At 47.4% G+C, this 20026-nt stretch overlaps 1 protein-coding gene across 3 annotated transcripts; it reads left to right on the forward strand.

Annotated features, from left to right (window-relative positions):
• The first annotated feature begins 215 nt into the window (after nt 1-215).
• SRSF11 (serine and arginine rich splicing factor 11) lies at nt 216-17611 on the forward strand. Of its 3 annotated transcripts, none has more exons than XM_072342643.1 (13): nt 216-346; nt 484-621; nt 4379-4512; nt 8470-8579; nt 9421-9513; nt 10812-10861; nt 12065-12192; nt 12906-12987; nt 13616-13747; nt 14212-14301; nt 14647-14742; nt 15356-15494; nt 15600-17611. In XM_072342643.1, the coding sequence occupies exons 2-13, from the start codon at nt 494-496 to the stop codon at nt 15792-15794; spliced, it is 1377 nt and encodes a 458-aa protein (XP_072198744.1). In that variant the 5' UTR covers nt 216-346; nt 484-493; the 3' UTR covers nt 15795-17611. The 3 variants fall into 3 exon arrangements, with proteins under 3 accessions (XP_072198744.1, XP_072198745.1, XP_072198747.1); XM_072342644.1 differs by having other exon boundaries at nt 15603-17611; XM_072342646.1 differs by lacking the exons at nt 216-346; nt 484-621; nt 4379-4512 and adding an exon at nt 7318-8163.
• Nucleotides 17612-20026: the final 2415 nt, after the last annotated feature.

Below are 20026 nucleotides of genomic sequence, written 5' to 3' on the forward strand. Positions count from 1 at the left end.
GCAGTGCGGAGGCGCACGGAGCTCGCCCGATGCTGAGCAGCGCGGCCGGAGCCTTCAGACCGCCCGCTCCGCCCCGCGGGCACGAGCACGAGGCCGGCGGCGCCGCCAGCCCAGTCCCCGCTCTGCGCCTGCGCGACGCGTCCCGCGCGCCCCTGGGCGCCCAGCGCGCGTGCGCGGAGGCGGAGCGACGCCGTCCGCTCGACTGTCGACAGGGGACACGCGCGTGCGCGGTTCGGGCGCCGCGAGCCGCGTGCCGGGACGCTGCGTGGGTCGGCGGGGCGCTCGATCCGCGCGTGCGCGGGGACGGCGGCGGGGGATTGTGGGATACTGCGGCCCGGACAGGCTGGTGAGGCGGCCGCGCTGCGCGGCGGAGCTCCTGCTGCAGGCCGCGGCCCGCGCTTCGCCCGCCCGGCACGGAGGGCGCGGCCTGGGGGCCGCCCGGGCCTTGACGCGCTCTTCCCTTCCCCCCCGATGTGTTTGTAGCTCCGGCGCCATGGCCTCGAGCAGCGGCACCGACGTGATCCAGGTCACCAACGTCTCCCCCAGCGCCAGCTCCGAGCAGATGCGGACGCTCTTCGGCTTCCTCGGAAAGATCGAGGAGCTGCGCCTCTTCCCCCCAGAGTGAGTCCTGCGCCTCCTCCCGACGCGGCCTCCGCCCCCCCCCCCCCCCCCCCCCCCCAGCGCCCGCCTCCGTGGTCGCGGCTCTGGCCCCGCGGGCCGCTCCCGCTCCGCCGCCTCCTTCCTCGGGGCGATGGCGCCGTTCGTGGGCGGTCCGTGGGATCCCGCCTGGCAGTCCCGTTGTGGGCCGGCTGCCCAAGTTCCGGGGCTGAGCTCGGAGCTAAAGGCAAGTTTAGGAGCTGCGCCTTAAAATGAGTGTTTGCTGGGTAATCCTTGCAGGAAAAGTTCCGTGCAAAACGAGCGGCCATGATACCAGCGGGATGGCCTACTGCAAAGCGGTTTCGTTTGCCGTCATTCAGTCTTCAATCCCTGCTAGCTCAGAACCAGGAGGATCTGCCTGTCCTGCTGTGTGTGTTGGGGCTGGCTGCTGGAAATTCGGTGCTGGAGATGAAAAGGTGGAAGGAAGCGCAGTGTGTGTCCGAGGCCGAGGTGCGGTGCTGGCCGTGAGCGCTGCTTTGTTACCAGCTGCAGTAGCTGTGTGTAATGGCAGAAGCTCAGCGCAGCCAGCTGCCTTTGAACAGACGTGATCGCTGAATGTGCTGCTCGGTACTTCCACGTGTCTCTGATTTTTCAGGAGAGGCTATTGTAGGCTAAATCTGTTCCTGAAGCTTTTTGCTGTTTTAGATACATATTAACTTAATATGTTAAAGAATCCCCTCTGCGGTTACAGAAGAGAACAAAGCTCAGCTCAGCTACTTTGTTACCACGGCTGAGGGCCTCGGAGTGTGCTTGCTTTAATTCTGTTGCACAGACGTGTGAAATGCTGGCCCCGTAGGACCTTGCTCGGTGCAGCTGATGGATCTGCCCTGGGTTGCACTGAAGTCTGCCGTGTATCTATCTGAGCTTACAGGACGAATGAGGTGGCTTTGGAGAGCTCTGAATTGTATCGTCGTGCCTGCTTAATGCATTGGATGCTGGGGGATAGCTAGGATCTTCAAGGCAGCCTTGGGGCACGTATCCTGGTGTGAGGCTGTTTCTGCACGCTGAGCTCCTGCTCTTCCCAGCTCGCTTCTGCCTCCTTTGTTCTGGCACCGGTATCGTGGCTTTCCCAGCTGTGTTGGTGAGGGCTCCGTGCTGAGGGAGGAAGAGGCAATGTGGTGCAAATAACCCGAGATTCCAGATGTCTCAAAGCACTAAAGGCCGCTGAGAACGTTTGGCCTACGTCTCTTTTGTGTTTTAGCTCTGTAAATGAGGGGATAACGCAGCATCGTCCTGTGGGGTCGTTGTGGGGATCTCAGCCTTTGGGAAGAAGTTGTAACTGTAGAAAAATCGCTGAGGAGGTCAGTAGAGAACAGGAACTGTGGTGTAGCAAAATAGGCCTGGCACAGGAGATGCAGAAAGTACTGAACAGCTGTTGGAGTGAGCTGTGTTGTATCGGAGTGGAAAACTGGCTTTATTTAAAACCGTGTGCGCTATTGAAATGAGCTAAAGGTTGCGCAGTTGAAGTTGGGAAAGGCGTTTCTTTCAGGCTGGGATCGCATTTTTGACTTGACAGTTGTGAGGATTCCTCCTGCTGGTCCCTTTGTGCCTCTGGCGGCCCGGAGGTGCCGCGGTCTGCGCCGGGATCGGTGCGGCAGCGCCGTGCTGTGCCGGGAGGTGTGGCCGGACGGAACCATGGGTGCTGGGAGGGCGCTCGGGGTGTCCGGTTTCGTTTCCAGCTGAGGGGAGACGCGTATCTGCCCACACGGGTGGGTTCTTCACCCTGCGCTGAAGGCTGCTCTGTTCCTTCTCCTTTAAACTTGGAGGTGGTTAGAAGTGGAGGGGATGCATTTCTGAGTGTGCTTACAAAATACATACACAATATTGATACATATTAGCAAGCCATACAGTATAAATATTCCTAGAGATAATGTATAATATAGAAAATTATATTGTGTGGAGTATATATAATATAACTGTGGAGTTAAAGATTAATACCATTAGGAGTGTATATTGTAACCTAGTAAGCTGGATGACGTGGTAATTGACAAGGTCTTTTGCCTCCTCTGTAATAATTGCAAATGACAGTCAGACAGCAGCTCTCAGAAGAGCAGCTTTGCTTGGTTGCCAATGCTGTGTGGTTGCTGTGCAGAGAAAAGGATGACAACTTCTGTTGCAAAGTGAGGAGCATGAGTAGGTGTTCCTGCTCTGGTTCTTTCCTCCGTGGTATGAATATGGTAATGTGGAAAGATATCTCCTAGTTGCACATTATTCATTACAGCCTGTCCATACTTGATGTTAGAGCAGCAGTAATGTTGGTGTAAGTGGCAGGCACGTCCTTTCAGAAATAAGATGTAATGTTTGAAATGCAACTGCAATATGGGGGAACTTGGAAGGAGGCGTGTGGGGTTGGGAGGTGAGGGCTGGAATGCCCAGTTGCCATGATGTTCAGAGTTGAGACGTTGTTGAGGCACAGGAAATCACTGTGTGTCTCAGCATTCCTTTGCTCGGTGGTGGTGAAGGTCAGCAAGTTTTTGGCAATGGCACTAACAGAAAAGTATCAGTTGTCATTTCTATTTTATATCGTTCTTCTTTCTCCTGAATTGTGATATTTCCTATTTCAAGTGATTGAAGACTTGGTCACTTTTCCAGATGAAGCAGTTTGACAGTGGGGTGTCATGGAGACCTGAAGGGTGTTCCTGGGAGCAGCCTGGCCCTGGTTGGAAGCACAGCGTTAGGGACTTGATGCTGCTTCCTGTGCCTGCTGCGGGATCTTCTGTAGGCAGCTCTTAACTCACCTGCCGTGCAGTTCTGTCTGCATAACATTTTCTTTTGTAATTTAGATCATTGACTGAAGGAAAATTTTCAGTTTTCATACAGTATGGACGTTGGAAATCTAGTTTGGAACTTTACTGAGTTGATTTTGCCTTTGTTCTTTCTGTTGTCATCATTTTCCCCCAGGGTCTTGCACAGCCTACCACACTTTCTTATCCTTGTAGGAGGTAAATGTTTCTGGTCTTTAAATGGACTCAAAGTTTCCACGTTCTCTTCTGATTTTCCATACCTGGGGGTTTGTGTGCAGTGCTGCTGAGCTGTGCAGTAGGCAGGGGCCTGTCTTGCTGAGAGGCTTATGGTACAGGTTGGTTCTCCAGGAACTCTTGTCCCTTTAGTGTGATTTCAGCTGTAGTATTGCCCACGTGACATTCCTGTATCTGGGCTTTGTTCTGGTACTGTTGAATAACGCATGTTCTGAGCTGTGTACCTCCCTCTGAAGGGAGCTGGGTGGTTTCTGTGCATGCATTTGGCCACAAGAAGAAGCACGATGAAGTTTGGGCTAGAAGCATGTATGAAATAGTGTTGAGAAGTAAAATAATCACATTTTAATCATTGCCCTCTTCATAGTTTACTTCGGAAATGCAATCTGGGTGCTAAAGCAGTGAGTACACAAATCCCATCTCTGAGAACTTCAGTAGTATATCCGTAAGATAGCTCTGTTTTCCTTGAGTAAAGCATTTGTCTCCTTCTTCTCTTACAGATAAGTGATGAGAACTAATCTGCCCTTAGGCAACTGGCCGTAGATATACCCTGCATGATGGAATTCATCTTCAGTTGCAAACAAGGCAGTCAAATTATTTCTGTAGTTTGATAGGAGAGTGTCTTCACTCTGTGTAATTTCTTCTATAAACCTGCATAACTTTCTGGTTTGGTGGAAGGCAACACATGGCGGCATAATGTCACGTCCGATTTGGTTGCATCTCATTAATTTCTTCTTCCTTTTCAGTGACTCTCCCTTGCCCGTGTCATCACGTGTGTGTTTTGTAAAGTTCCACGAGCCCGACTCGGCGGTTGTGGCCCAGCACCTGACAAACACTGTGTTCGTTGACAGAGCCTTGATAGTCGTTCCATATGCAGAAGGTTTGTGAATTGTTTAATGGTCTATGAAGCCAGCATATGATGACATTTTATTCCAATGTAGTTCACAAAAATGAGCATTAGTAAAATGTCAGACGTATGACTATTAACATTTAAAAACCCTTGGTATATTGCAATTGGCTCCTGGATTAAGTACTGCTTTTATTTAGTGATGCTGAATGAAAATGGGAAGCTTACCTCTTACTGCTTTTGTGTTCCTTAAGTTTAGCATATTGACAGTTTAGGCAGAGTTACTTGCAAATTATGCTTTTTATTGATGTCAGTGAGACATTTTCCTAAATGGAGCTCTGCAAACAGGTCAACGCTATAAGGAAACTTCCCCTTAAGTAGCATCTTTCACGTATGCGTGAATCTCTTCATGAGAGTGGTTTCTCCCTCCCTGAGAGCACACGGGAGAGTAGGTTAACGCCTCTTTGCTATGTGCTGCCTTGCACTCAGTGGGGAGCTTCCCTGAACAGCCATTCATTCACTCTCATTGTGAACTCCAGTATACCAAGGGTTTCAGTAGATGTAATTGGCAAGTGAGCTCTTCCAAGAGGTGCCAGCTGGGCACTGGTACTAGCAGTTATTCCAAGTTTTCTTGTTCAGCCATGCTATATTTTAATAGAATTTCACTAAATAATAAACTCTTCTCTCTGTTATTTGTGTGTGTGATTTTTGTAGTGGAGAAGGCAAATGCAAAGCCCTTCCTGATGACTGAAAAACAGTGGGTCCTCTGCAGCTACAGGGGATTCTAGACATTAACTAAAGGCCAGCAAGCACTCAAGTCCCCAAGTGTTTTCCTGGTGTAACCACTTGTTAACTACATTTTCTCTTCTTCTTTTTATTTTTACATTTTAGGGTGTTACAGTAATTTGAAAGGCAATGAGCAGGGTTTTTGGAACTTAAAAACTGTGCTGAGAAGACACCTCTTCTTGCAGAAGTCTTATTAAACTCTTCTAGACTTGCTTTAGAAGTAATTGATTTCCATTGTACTGTTTTCTTGTACTGATTTTCTTCTGAAATGATGGGTTTTCCCAAATGGCTTGAATTCAATACCACCCCTGCAGATGAAGTCATACTACAATAACAAATTTGGTGCGCGGTCTGGGTTCAGACCTTTTATTAAGACATTATAATGCTACAAGGATGTCTTTGGAAGCCTGGGGAACTGTCTTATCCTTGTATTCCTGCAATTTAAGAGATATGGAAACTTAATTTCTGGAAGGTAGGAATCTGCAGCGTGACCTTTCATTGGGACATGCTGCCATGGGGGGAGCACAGAGCACGTTCAGAAATTGCTGTGGAGTTACTGCTTCCGCTTTCCCTACTGCAAGTATTACAGGGTAGTGGAAAGGCATCATATTCTCCTCCTTATATTAAAGCATGACATAGTAACAGTCCATCAGTCAGTACTGAAACATTCTCCAAGGCCCGTGCTGACCGATGTCAGTGTTTAGCTTTTCCAATAAGGATAAATGAATATTCTTTGTCAGTCTGACTTGTCCATTCCGGATAAAACTGGCGCATAAAAACTCTGCCCAGTGGTTTCAGTTCAGATTGTCTAAAGATAATATTAATGACATCGTTGTATTTTAATGGGCCTGTTTAAGTCACAGAGTTCCTTATGGGCTGTTTCTTAAGGTATTACAGCGATTCAGAGTGTGAACAGTTCTGTCATAATGATGTGGCATATCCCCCGCCACAAGTTTGGCCAGTAAAGCTCTGCCCCTGGTTTTGTAACCACGTGCTTTTGTCCCTGTATGGGAGCATCCTTACCTCTAATTTCGTGCTGCCGGGGTCCCAATTCAACAAGTTACTTAAGCACCGTACAGCGAGATTCTTAAAACCGCAATGAATTTGCTCATGTGCTTAAAGTCAGGCAGATGCTTAACTACTGTGCTGAACTGGGCCCTCACCTCTCTTGTTTTCTGCTGTGATAATTCTGTTTTAATATTGCCTGTCGCTAAAGTGAATGTTTATTATCTGTCTAGCGCAAAAATTATCCCATATATCACAAGTGCACTCCAGTTTTAGCACACACAGACATTTTGGTGTTGGCTGTTGCTTTGTGTTGTAGAGCTATACACAAAGTCTACGGTAAGGTTTAGTATTCATTGTAATTTTCACTGTGATATTCCTAGATTTGGAAGGAGCTCTAAGATTAAAGGTGGCTGGGGGGGTATTTAGGTTCTTTGGTTAATGTTTGTTTCTTTTGTCTGTTTCTTTTTCTTTCATTTCTACATATTCATACAGTATTTCATGGTTCTAACAAAGCAGCAGTAAAAAAAGCTCTTGAAGCATGAGCTTCATTAACTGGTGAGGGGCCTCATTGCTTTTTTTTCACTTGTAGTTTATTTATTTCTAAATACCTTTTAAAGAAACGAGTAGAGGATCAGATGCATGATTTTTTTTAATGAATGCAGATCTCCTGTGAGGTGTCTGGAGATAAGTGAGGGTTTGCGTTTGGCTGCCGGAAATGTTGTAGCTGCACTAATTTGAAATGTTTAGCTGTAATTGATAAATATCCTCTCAGACATAATTTTGCATGCAAAATTACCCCGTAATCTCTCTGTAGGTATGTTAATATATTTATGCGTTAATGCCCTTTATCTAAATGACCTTTTTCCCCTCCTCTCCCTCCATAACTTTTGGTATCTAAATTGATGGCAGCTCAATGACACGAGCGAGATAACAGTGCTGTGTGTTGTACATTTGTTTATATTATCGGCACTTCTCAGTATAGGTGGAAGGAACCATTACCTTTATTTAACAGTGGTTTTTCTTTTTTGTTGTTGTGTTTTACAGTTCTTTTCCCTGGTTCAGCCTGAACTATATACCAGGCCCTGCTGAAAATACCACCCAACAGTTTTCTTCTGCAGCTTATCCAGTTTCTCTTAAGTGCCCTGTACATATTGTATGTTTTATGATGAGATGCAGTTTCTTAATACGTATTACAGAAACGCTACTGGTATTTGCAAATATTTAGTACAATTGTTTTATTGAACTCTCATTCTGGGGGCTTGGGCACATTAACAAATTAATCCATCTGTATAGGGCTTTTGCTGTTGGATAGAATTAAAAAACACCTACACAAGTACTTGTTTTGCGCTAGGACCCTTCAAATTATCCGTGCAGAGCAGGCAGTAAATAAGACGCTTGTCTTAGTTGGCTGCAAGATTTGGGGCCAGAAGTTTCTTCCGTAGCAGCATTCTTGGTACAATAAGCATGGCACATATCGGAACATAAGCATTTTACTGCACAGGTAAGGAATGTGCCACGACGTACTGTACGTATGCACCCGCAGACACACACAGCTTGTATTGGAAGGTCTGCAGAGTCTGTCGTTTTTATCTGACAAGTCAGCAAAAGCCCTACGCTTGATTCAGCAAAAAAATATTTCCGTACCTTCTCTTTAAGTTTTACAAATTTGCTATGGTAGGTGTAAAAGAAACATAGTGAACTGTACCGTATTATTAACCCCTAAATCCAACTTTTTTTGTCTTGTGTATCTTGATTTTTCTGTGTGCTTTGTAGTGAAGCAGCCGACACGAGTCGTTGTTCATAAAACAGCTTTTGAAAGTTGAGAGCACACCCCTGGAGAACCGACTGTGCTTGCTTACGTTTGGTTCATGACTTAAAAATCGAGTACAGGTGATGAAATCTTGGCAGTGTTAACAAAACAGTAGTGTGTATTGTGCTATTTTTTTTTGCTCTAGATACTTAACCATTTGTAGAGAAAAAGGAACAGTCAAATTGTCACGCATTGAAGTTTCATTCTGACAAAAAAAATAAAAATTAATGATAAATATTAATAGCCATCAAGCTTTGTATTTTAGCAAACATAAGTACTTTCAACAAACTCAGGTGGTGTATCAGGGAGACATTTTCTTGGGTGTATTTGTGTATTTTCTGCTTTAACAAAAGAATGCGTTCTAATGCCAGGCTATTTCTCTGCAGGAGTCATTCCTGATGAGACTAAGGCTTTGTCTCTCTTGGCACCAGCCAATGCTGTGGCAGGTCTGCTGCCTGGAGGTGGACTCCTGCCTACTCCCAACCCACTTTCTCAGGTAGGCTTTCTGGCTGGGCTGGGTGAAGGGAGCCCGCTGCTGGGTGCTCGCTTGCTTCCTGCTTGGTGGGTCGGTCGGTTTCCAGACGAACCCGCTGCCGTGCCGATGTTGAGGCAGGGAGTACTTTGTACTTTGGATACCTTCACGGGCAGTATTGTGGCAGCCCTCTGATACAGTTTTTGTCGCAAGGATGGTGCGTTGTTAGGAGGAGTACTTCTGTTGTGCCACTGCTGGTGTCTCACGGCCTTTGTTTGCCCCTCAGATCCCTTTTCTCTCCATTGAATTGACCGACAGGTCTGACAAGGAGGAGGGATCTTACAGACAGAGTCTAAATTCCTGAATGCCAAGAAATCGATGTGCTGTGGAGAAATAACTTCAGTAATATTACAGCTGAGGGGGGAAAAAGTTGCAGCATGTATTTGCTCTTTAAATACACGGAAAATGGCAAAAAAAAAGCTTATTACGGAAAAATATAAGTTCAAAACTCATCTTATTAGAGCTCAGAATCAAAGTGCAGCAGGCAAATCAGTAAGAGGCTGGCTTCGTTAGCTCTGCGTATCTCAGATCTGCTTCTCCAGCTTGTGCTTAACATTCCTGCATGTAACCTGTGTTATTCCTGTGTGAAAGATGTATTGAGCTGTTCAGAAGCTCTAGAGCTGAGCCTTGAAGCCTGGGGAATGTTACAGAAGATGAGGGCACTGGCTTAGAAACCTTGAGTGAGTTTTCCTGGTAACTCCTAGCCAGGTTTCATTTTAGAGCACTTACAGAATGCTTGGAGACTCTGAACGAGCAGTTTTTGTCAGTTGAATGTTGCTTTGGCTAATTGCTGTCTTTGTTACAGATTGGTGCTGTTCCTTTAGCTGCTCTCGGAGCTCCTGCTCTCGATCCTGCCCTTGCTGCTCTTGGGCTTCCTGGAGCAAACCTAAACTCTCAGGTGTGTCACAGGTTGTGCAACGTTCTGTGTTGTCCCACACGTGTTGATGGGTAAGACTGGGGCTGTTCGTAGGTTTCACCACTGGATTAAATAACGAGCTGAAGATCTGGAGTTTGTTCTTTATTTTTGCTGCCCTCCTCTCCAGTGAAGAGCAATTTTCAGTTCTATCAGTCCAGCCATCTGAAAATCCCGTGACTGATTTTTCTGAGCACTCTTCAGAATAGTTGCTGTCTGCAGCACTTCTCAGTTAATGTCAGAAGAGCCTGTAAATAGTTGGAGACTAACAGTGGACTGCCTTAAGTGCATCATTACCATCCTCTGAATCTGTCTTATGGCTCATCAACAGTTAAAAAGTGATGGCTTTAATTGGCTCCTTAATTCTGTACTCGTAGGAAACACCAAGACTTGGTTTGATTGTAGGTTTGTAAAATGGGGGGGGGGGGAAGGAGTTCAAGTACTGAGAAATAGTGAGTAGAACACTGAGTTAATGTCTGAGGTACAAGAGTCAAATACTGCGGGGAGGGCTTAATCTGTAGATGGAAGAAGCATTAATTTGTCGCAGTGCTAAGGAGATTCCTTATCCAGCATTCTATTTATGCATGCCATGTGTGGTAGCAAAACCAAACAATGCTGATATAGAGATGAAAGTAGAAAAAAATAAGCATTTTAAAATGCTGATTAGAAAAATTTATGTTTGGAATGATGAGTGATTATCTCCTCTGTCCATTAAGCCAGTTGGATTGCAAGGCTGGGTTCTTATGCCTCTCTGTGCATAAGATTGCTGGTTACAAAAGGTTTTGCTTTGTTAACGTACTGCTGGTTCAGGAAGTGGCCAGAGGTGGCAATGTCTGGATTTACTGAAGAGCTGTAAAAAGAACTTTCTGCAATTCTTTGAGTAAAGAAACTTTGCTTGTTTTTTAAGTTGACACAGAGAACTTCTGATGGGCATGTGTCTAAGTAAGTCTCTGTTCTTGAAGTAACAGTGAACTAATCTGTAAATACAAGAGGTACGTTCATTTTCATTTGGAAGTGCTTTGATTCTGTCCAGGAAAGGCTGTTTGTCTCCCTGGGGAGGAAAAAGAAAAAAATGCTTCAGCATCCCTGAAATGTGGTGACAGGCAACTCATCCCCGCCCACAGGCTCTGAAACAGGATGGTGTATCTGCTTGTCTGTAACTTGCTGGGGGGTTTTTCCTTGACAGAGACTGCTTTAGTTACTGCCAGTGGTACACTGAGCATCTGAAGCATGTACTTCTTCCAACGTGATTTTAACTTCTCCCCTCCCCCCCCCCTTCCCAGTCTCTTGCAGCAGATCAGCTACTCAAACTGATGAGCACAGTGGATCCAAAGTAAGTTTTGTTGTTTACAAGTAATTGAACCTGTGGGAAACGCTTATATTTGGGAGTGACATCAGTGATTCAGAATCCCACCTTTGTTCTACTGGGTCTAATTAAGGTTGGAGAAACCTCGTGTTGTGGGGGGTCGCTGCTGATTCTGTCTGCTCTGGTGGGAAGAGAGGGCAGGAAACTAAGATTATCTGCTCTGATCTATGAAATAACCATAATGATGATTGTATGTATAAAATAACCAGCGAATCTCTGCAATTTCATTTTGCTAGAGACAGAGAGTTTCATGTATGTAATTTTGGTTGTTCCTGTGCCTGTAATGTAATGGTGCAGCTTGCAGCCAGAGCCATTGGGAGCACTAAGGGCTGAGAGTGAGCCAATGTGAGCAATTACTGTACATGGCCATAGTAACAGGCTGCACATTACAGCTTCAGAAGGTAACAACAGCCAGCAGATTTGTTACTTGATAGGAAAAACCAAATGATGATGAGCACAAATATTTGCTGATTTTTCTTTCAGTGTTTAGAAAAAGAATGACTTTCTCCAAAATGATGTGGCACGTGAGCAGCAATAGGGGAGGGTTGCTTTTGACTTAAGTCAAAGCTATCCAACCTACCCCTGTGGGCAAAGCTGTATGTGTTCTGTCTTCAGTTTTAGTTTTACTTTGACATGCGATTCTTTATTTTAAACCAGTTGAACAAAGTAGTCATTGTAGGTAAGGGCTGCGTTGTGTGTAAGTACACCTGGCTGGCTTTAAAGCCACTTCTAGGATGGAACTTCTGAACCTTAATTTTCATCACTGTTTGTGGGCTTCTGAATCTGGCTTATAGAGTGGAAAGTGATTTTTCTGCCGGGTAATGTGTTGTAGCTGATCTGTCAGGTGGTAAGAGCTGAAATAGAACTGTACAAAAATGTGCTGGGAAGCATCATCAGAAACCTGCACGAGGCAATATGAACTCTTTTATTACTTATCACTAACTGGAACTCTAAGAGCTTTCTACCACTGCCTCCATCCCAGACTTACTGCACTGTAGAATTTTTCATCACAGACCTGTTTCTCTGTTACCTGAATGGTGCCAAAATGCGGCCAGGTTGTGGTTCATTTGGATCAGTCATTTTGGACAGGCTGCAGACTAGCAGCGCAGGCTTCTGTGTTTTGGGTATACGAACATACCGAGTGCCTCAGTTGCTGTTTCTATTTTCCAGGTTGAACCACGTAGCTGCAGGTCTTGTTTCACCAAGCCTGAAATCAGATACCTCCAGTAAAGAAATAGAAGAAGCTATGAAAAGAGTACGAGAAGCACAGTCGTTAATTTCTGCTGCTATCGAGCCAGGTAATTTTCAGTCACAAAATCCTTCATTCACGGTGGCGGTTTGACATCACCTCTGCCTGCTCTGAGTTTAATGCTTTCATCTTCCCTGGTGGCTGAATTCATAATTCACAAGTGTGAACAAATTGGTGGCACAGCTGTCTGTGCTGCCGTTGTCCTGCAGATGCAAGGAGACTTAACCTCAGATTATTGTTTCCTCCTGGCAGTTCTTTCCTGTCTTTTAAGTCCCAACCTGTGAAATAATACTTTTTTTTTTCCCCCTTTTTTTGTGTGGTTTAGTTTTGCAGGTATCAATTCCGGAGTGTTGCAGCAGTTCATGCACAAATGTCGTATCCAGTCAGTCTGAGAAGTATCCTGGAACAGATTGAAAGCAATCTGAGAGGTTCCTTAGCCTTCATAGCCGAGCAGAAGGGACTTTAGCACAGCTTCTCCTTGTCTCCCAGCTGTTGTTCTCTAAGTGGCTTGATTTAAAAATGTCCTGAATTTTGACTTCTTAAGTTTTGCATGTGAATTTGTGGATTTTTATGTCCTGGGTCTCTTTGTCACATGTTGGTTCTTTTGAGAAAAAGGGGAGCTACAGCTTAACTTCGTTTTTGTCTTCATACCTACAGTGTGAAGCCCAACTTGGTTTTCTTTAGAACATTTTCTTGGGCCCTAAAATATTACTAGTTAAAAAAAAAAAAAACCCAAATGATTCTTTTCCTTTTTAACTCCAGACAAAAAAGATGAGAAAAGGCGGCATTCACGGTCAAGATCACGCTCAAGGAGGAGGAGGACGCCTTCTTCATCTAGACACAGGTAGTTACTGGCACAAAGCCTTGACTTTACGTGGGTCTTAGTGCTGTAACACTTTCAGTTGTTGCAGGCAGTCCATTTTGCAATACTTCCTTAAACCTCTCTTCTTTTTTCAATGCCTTCCCAGCGTGCTTATGTGACAGTGGCAGTTTGTCTTAAAACAAGGCACTGGGACACCTTTGTGAGCACCAAAATTCGTGCACAATTCCTGCTGTGCTGCTTGTTTCTTGTACGTGCGGCACATTCAGTTTGGTCTGTTCACGTATCCTCACTAGGATGTCAGTGCTGACCTGCCTAAGCAGAAATACTTCTGGCTTGTTTATATTGTCAACTCCCAGTTAGGCGGTGTGTGCCAGCAGCCCTCATGAAGCTGATATAACTGAGCTTCTCGTTTGTACTTCTTTGCTGCTCACTGATCAGCGGTTGGTTTGTGTTCGGTTTTGGTGTTTAAAACATTTCTTCACACTTCAGTAGTACTTGCCAGCTTTCCTCTCCAGTCGGGCTGTGGGGTGTGATGAGAGCTGACTGAAAAACACTCGGCTTGTTTGGTTTCCTCCATTGCAACACAGTTAGCGCTGATCTGATCAGCATTTCGTGTACATCACTCTCACATGCAATGTCCCTTTGGTAGACGGTCAAGGAGCAGATCAAGGAGAAGGTCCCATTCAAAATCAAGAAGCAGGAGACGATCTAAAAGTCCAAGGCGAAGAAGATCTCATTCCAGAGAAAGAAGCAGAAGATCCAGGAGCACATCCAAAACCAGGTAATCCTTCACTGAACTTCTGTTTGCTGGAAACTGAGCTGTAAAATTCAGGTGTTTGATTTAAAGGAAAAAAAGCAGAGCAGAATGAACTCGGGGCTTTGTAATAACAACCATCTCCTGCTCCACCCGAGTAGAGTCTGCCCTACACGAGTGCAGTGTAAAAGTACACGCCATGCTTTTCCTCACTGTGTGTTGGCTGAGTCCTGCATGGGCTGCCTTTGGGAAATGGGAAACGTGGGTTCGATAGCAAAACTGCTCTTAGCTTTGCTAATAGGTAATTGCCTTTCTGGTTTCTTTCCTCTTAATATTAATGTGCCCAGGCCAAGAAAAGCAACGAGAAAACATACGGTATCCAATGAAACTGTCATGTCTTCATTTGTTCATTTTTCTGCATAGCAGAAATAGTGAATGCTACTTGAATAGTCCGAAAATGACTTAAACATAAATGTCTGTTTTACTGAAAGGGATAAAAAGAAAGAAGAGAAAGAAAAGAAACGTTCTAAGACTCCCCCCAAAAGCTACAGCACAACGAGGCGATCCAGGAGCACAAGCAGGTATGGTGGGAACGTGTGGAAAACGTGCGTGTTCTCCATTTCCAGCACACCGGGTCCACACCAGAGCAAATGGTGTTCAAGTGTGTGGCAGGATGATGGGTGCCATGGATATATTGGGTATGGGGTGTGTTGGGCCAGTGGTTTCTCTGTTAAGGTGGTGGTGTGGTAGGAAGTGACTTGCTCTGCTGGTCAGCAGCTGCTTGGGCTTTGCAGTACTGCTGATAGTAGGTATTGGGTTCCCCACTTATACTGTATATTTACCACATTTGGAGCTCATTCTGGAACTGGAGATGTATTTGGAGCTTAAAAACCAGAATAAAAGGCTTTAATGATTCTTCCCTGCAGGGAAAGACGGCGTAGAAGAAGCAGGAGTGGAACGCGGTCACCTAAAAAGCCCAGGTCACCTAAAAGGAAAATGTCGCGGTCCCCGTCTCCCCGAAGGTCAGTGAGCATCTCTGCTGCAAAATGCACCCAGGGCAAAATTCCTGCTGTGAGCCACAGCAAAGAGCACAGCGGGGTTAGCCTGCAGGTGGTACCAATACAGCTCGTCTGTTCTCCCTGGCCCACGGGCTGCCTCTTTGAGAGGAGCAGATCTCTGCTGCCTCCTTTACCGTAACTTAATCAGCTTCAGGAACAGAGCTCCTGTACAAGAGCATCCAGGAGCTCCCAGCCAGGGCTGTGCAGGGCTGAGGAGCAGCAGGCAGCACCTGGCCCTTTGGCTCTGTGCAGGGGGGCTCAGCTGAATTCTGGGTGGACACCTGGTGGTCTTCTCTCCCGCGGTGTGGAAGTTGGGTTGTTCCTCAGTAAAACGCCGCCATTTTGCCTGTGTTAACAAAAGCACAGCTGCCCCTTCGTGGTGGTTGTGTTTGATCAGAGCTGAGGGAATGGGGATGTCTGGTTGCTTCCTGAAAGCAAATGGCGCCAATTGCAACGCAGTTCTTTCTGCCTTTAGGATTTTAATGAACTGTGGGTAACGGTCTGCGTGTAATTTGGGTTCTGCTCATAGAATGGTGTGGTTGCGCTGTTCATCCTTCCACGTATTTTACCACTGTAGGCATAAAAAGGAGAAAAAGAAGGATAAAGACAAAGAGAGAAGTAGGGACGAGAGGGAACGGTCGACCAGCAAGAAAAAGAAAAGCAAAGACAAAGAGAAGGACCGAGAACGAAAATCCGAGAGCGATAAAGACGTGAAAGTATGTTTAAGGACCTGGTCACCTTCCCCTCCCTCCCTGTTGTTGGCCTTGCGCCCACAGCGGCTGTGAAGGCAAGTTTTAACTTCTTTTCTTATCCCGGCGAAGCAGGTCACAAGGGATTATGATGAAGAGGAGCAGGGATACGACAGCGAGAAGGAGAAGAAGGAAGAAAAGAAAACGTCAGATTCTTCTCCCAAAGTAAAGGAGTCCGCGGCTGAGAAGGGAAGCGGAGAATCAGCGAGGGAGTCCAAAGTAAATGGGGATGATCACCACGAAGAGGATATGGATATGAGCGACTGAATGTTGCCTTTGCAGTGAACACGGCTGCAGACGTGCGTCAGTGTCATTCCTGTGTGATTCTTTTATGCTGTACTCGTTAATCCTAAATCTAGATGTATACAGCTCCAAGCTATACATGGTTCGTAAGGCTCCCGATACTAACTCACATCAAAAGCTTTCTAGAAAGGTAACCATCCTCGTTATGGCCGAAAGGGATTGCGTAGCCAAGCGATTTTTACTAACTTGGTGATGCTTCAAGCAAAAGTAAAAAGCTGCATGCATCTACAGCAGGCATGGACTGTTTGTCGTCTGATCTCCTGTAGTAAATCAGCTCACTTATGATAGTGTTTCTAGACTTTGATTCATTGCAGTAATAGAGCAGTATAGGGAATGCACTGACTGCATGTTGATTGTGGCAGAAACATCCTAAATGTTCTAAAGTCCTACAACGTACCGAGGATCGACTTGAGGGTCTTAAGTGTGACTGCACAGAAAAAGCGAAGAAGAAAAGGGGCAGCCTGTCAGCGTTCTGGCAGTTCTCACATGGGTCGGGTCTGCTTTGTCCTGAGCCGCGTGGCCGGGCTTCTCTTCTGGGGGGTTTTGTTTTGTCTTTGGTTTCTGTTTCCCTGTTGCTTTTTTTTCCCCGTGGGTTTTGTTCTGGCTTTGATGAGGTTCAAATGCGCTGCCCTTCCAGGGGCTGCCTTCCACCTGTCGGTCCAGCTTCCATCCCTGGGTCCGCATCCACCGCAGGCAGCAAAAAGCCACGAGCCCAAATGGTTCTGAGCTGCAGCCTAAAGCCGCGAGTGCCGGCAGTGCTCACAGCCAGGCCGTTCTGTTTGTTTGTGAGCTGAACTCGCAGGTAAGAGGTGGTGCATTTTAAAACTGACCTTTGTATGCTTTTAAAAGCGAGGCTACTTGATAACGTACTTTTTACTTGATCTCAAGTTGTAAGAACCGATTGGTGTCGGCTGTCACTGCAGTGTAACCTCATGCACAGTGATCCCATGTTATATGCAAAGTAGGTAGGCAAGCAGTTTTCTTAGTTGCAGAAGTTCCACGGCTTTTCCTTTGGTGCAGGTCAGAAGGCAGAGGTGGGCTCCGCTCTGTGCCATTCGATGTACAGTTTCTGAAATTGTTTTACAGAACTTTGATAATAAAACCCTGAAACTTACCCTCCGGTTCCTGACAAACTGTGCTGGTATTTATTTATGCTGGGGGGGACGTTTGCCCTCCTCGTTTTCTTCTCTTACCTGTTTCCGACAGGCCACAGAGCTCTGTCTGCTGCGGTGGGTCAGAGCTGAGCGCAGGGATGGGGCTGCGGCTGGGCTGGGAGCGAATGGCAGCCAGGGGCAAATGAGCTTTAAGAGAAACGGGGCTTTGTAGAACTGCCTTGTATCTGCGATGGCCTTTTAGCGTTAGGGTGCTGATGGGAGGCAGCAGGGAGCAGCGAGATGTGAGCACAGTGAGTTTGGGAAGGGAGCTGTGAGCCTGCTCTGCAAACGGCCCCTTTGGCACAGAGCGAATCGGGCACGGCTGGCTGCGAGGCCATGTTAGAACTTGGAGCAATGTCAGCTGTCACCAGCAGCTGTTCTGCCTACTTGGCCAGCCCCGCCGGGCTGATGCCATGGAAGCAGCCCCAGCCCTTCAGTGGAGCAGCCCCAGCCTTTCAGTTCTGATGGTGGAGAGAAGGCAATAGTTCTTGTAGTGGAGTACAGGCACGGCTGAGGTGCATGATGTCTTCATAGGTGTGCCTTTAGTTGTCACCGGGGTATTTATATGTGAAGTATAAGAACATGAAACAGTTTATAGTAATAAAACAAACCTCCTTGATCCTTGGACGCTGGTGTTGTGGAAATCATTCACGTGCCGCATAACAAGGAGCTGCCGGGCCCTCAGCAGGGCGCTGAGCTGAAGGGGGGGGGTGGAGCTGGTCGGGGTTTATTAACGGTCAGCTGCTTTCCAGCTCGGGGCTGTAGGAAAGCAGCCCCTGTGCCCCCCAGGCTGCCCGAGCCCAATGGTACCAGCTGGGGAACCCGCGGGCTGTTTGCTAACGCTGCACACACCGCATTTCATCGCCTCCATGTAGGTGAGGCAGCTGCCCGGCTTTGAGGCACTTGGAGCTGAGATGGGATGCCGGAGGGGCAGCTTGCCGCTGTGCTTCCCTGCCTGAGTCCAATGCTGCCGCCTCCTGCGGTGCTTGAGTCTCTGCGGCCCTTCTGTGCCCTGCGGCTGCCTGCCAGGCCTCACACAGCGCTGAGCAATTCCATCTTATGGATTTAAATGGGATAATTATTGCTGAAAATCAGATCTGCTGCCTCTAGAGACGAGGCGTTCCAAGCGCTCCGATTGTCTCTGCACTACTTAATTAGTTTAACCCTTACTGAGTAGCAGCTTCTCCTGCCCTCTGGCATTCCTCCAGGTGGCTTTACCTCACAGTAGGAACTTGCAGGACTTTTTTTTACCATGTGAAATTGCACAGAGCCCTGCAGAGCAGTGGGAGCACAGAGCAGAGGCAGCACAGAGCAGAGGCAGCATCATTCACAGCTGTTGGCTCAGCCACAGATTAAAGATGCACCAAAGCAGGAGCTGAGTAACAAGTGTGTTAATTAATTGTGAGCTGAGGGGTTAAAGGCCCTCCTTGCTTCCCACCCATTTCTGTTGGCAGGGAGGAGTCCAGTTATATTTAGGGCTTGGAAAACGACAGCTGGGAACGAAAGGCCAGAAGCAGAGGAGTTACCTGCGGTGGCTGTTTGTGGCTGCAGTTGTTAAATCCTGCACTGTGAAATAGCAGCTGTTACCTTCAGAGCGCTGGTGGCAGAAATGTCTATTTATTTTAGTACCAGTTGGGATTTGCTGATGTTTCTGCAACAGACTTGTGTTCACTACTGCAGAATTTCATCAGCCTTCACTCATTCCTCGCAGCCCGGCTGCTCTGCTTGCATGCCGTTACCAGGATGGCCTAAGGTAGGTCCGTGTCCTCTCTGACCTTGAGCGGGGCTGCCATCTTTTCCCCTAAATGACACAAACCTGACATCGTTGTTTTGTTCTGAGCAGATGCCGACAGCCCCGACACGCTGCTCTCATTGGAGTCAAGTGAAGCTCACAGGTTCCGCCTCTGATCCCCAGGCAGCCATTGCGGCTCCTCCAGCCCCAGGTATGCCGGCAGCTTTGCTATGGTTCCCCCACGGCTGCGCTGTGCCCGGGGCTCTCAGTAACGATCCAGCCCTTCACAAACAGTGAAAAATGACCCCAGATACAAAGGGAGGGTTTTGTTTATAAGCTGAGCTGCGCAGTGCCCTGATGGGACGTAGCGGTGCCAAAATCCTCCTTGCTCTGAGCTGCCGGCCACGGCCTGCACAGCACCCGCACAGCACAGCACTGCACAGCACCAGCACTGCACTGCACAGCACTGCACAGCACCAGCACTGCACTGCACAGCACTGCACAGCACCAGCACAGCACCAGCACTGCACAGCACTGCACTGCACCAGCACAGCACTGCACAGCACAGCACTGCACAGCACAGCACCACGCAGGGAGAGTGAACAGCCACGGCCACACGTGGAGCAGTTTCAGAACCCAGCGGCTGTTTTGGTCTTTATTCCAACAGAGGATACAACACAAAAGGACGATCCGTGAGGGCAGGTTGGAAACATGGAGCGGACAGCGAGGAGAAAGCAGAGCAGTGTCGTTGTTTCCATGGCAATTACAAACTGTGAGGAAAACGGCCCGGAAACGGCAGCGTTGTTACAGGGAGTTTGTGACCACGGATGGATAACGCAGCTCTCCTCACCCCACTCACAAATCAGCAACAGACAGATGTAAAACGTGGGCGGTGCTCGGTGTGCAGCCAGGTGGGCTCCAGTACAAACAGCCGCGGGTCGTAACAAACAGTTTCAGTACGGAAACTAGGAAGGAGCGCAGCAAAGTGAGCGCCGTGACCGGAGCAGCAGCTCCTTAAAGGAGAACCACCGCCCCCTTTGCCACAAGGGAAGCGATGCGTCGGAAGCCCAGCGGGGCGGTTTGGTTCAGGCCCAAAGCGCAGGGTTCGTTTGCAGCCATTCCTGGATTCAGTTTACCGAAGGCAGTGGCTGCCTTGGAAGGTTTCCCCGTAAGAACATCTCAGCCAACATCTCAGCCGTCGTGTTTGCGCCACGAGCTGAGAGCAGCAGGACAGCCCTGGAGAGTGCTGCGGGCGGGCGCTCATTCTAGAGGGGATCGCACCTTCCCTTGTAGCCAACAGGGCCACAAGG

The sequence above is a fragment of the Excalfactoria chinensis genome, chromosome 8 (genome assembly GCF_039878825.1).
Source record: "Excalfactoria chinensis isolate bCotChi1 chromosome 8, bCotChi1.hap2, whole genome shotgun sequence".
Taxonomy (NCBI): Eukaryota; Metazoa; Chordata; class Aves; order Galliformes; family Phasianidae; genus Excalfactoria; species Excalfactoria chinensis.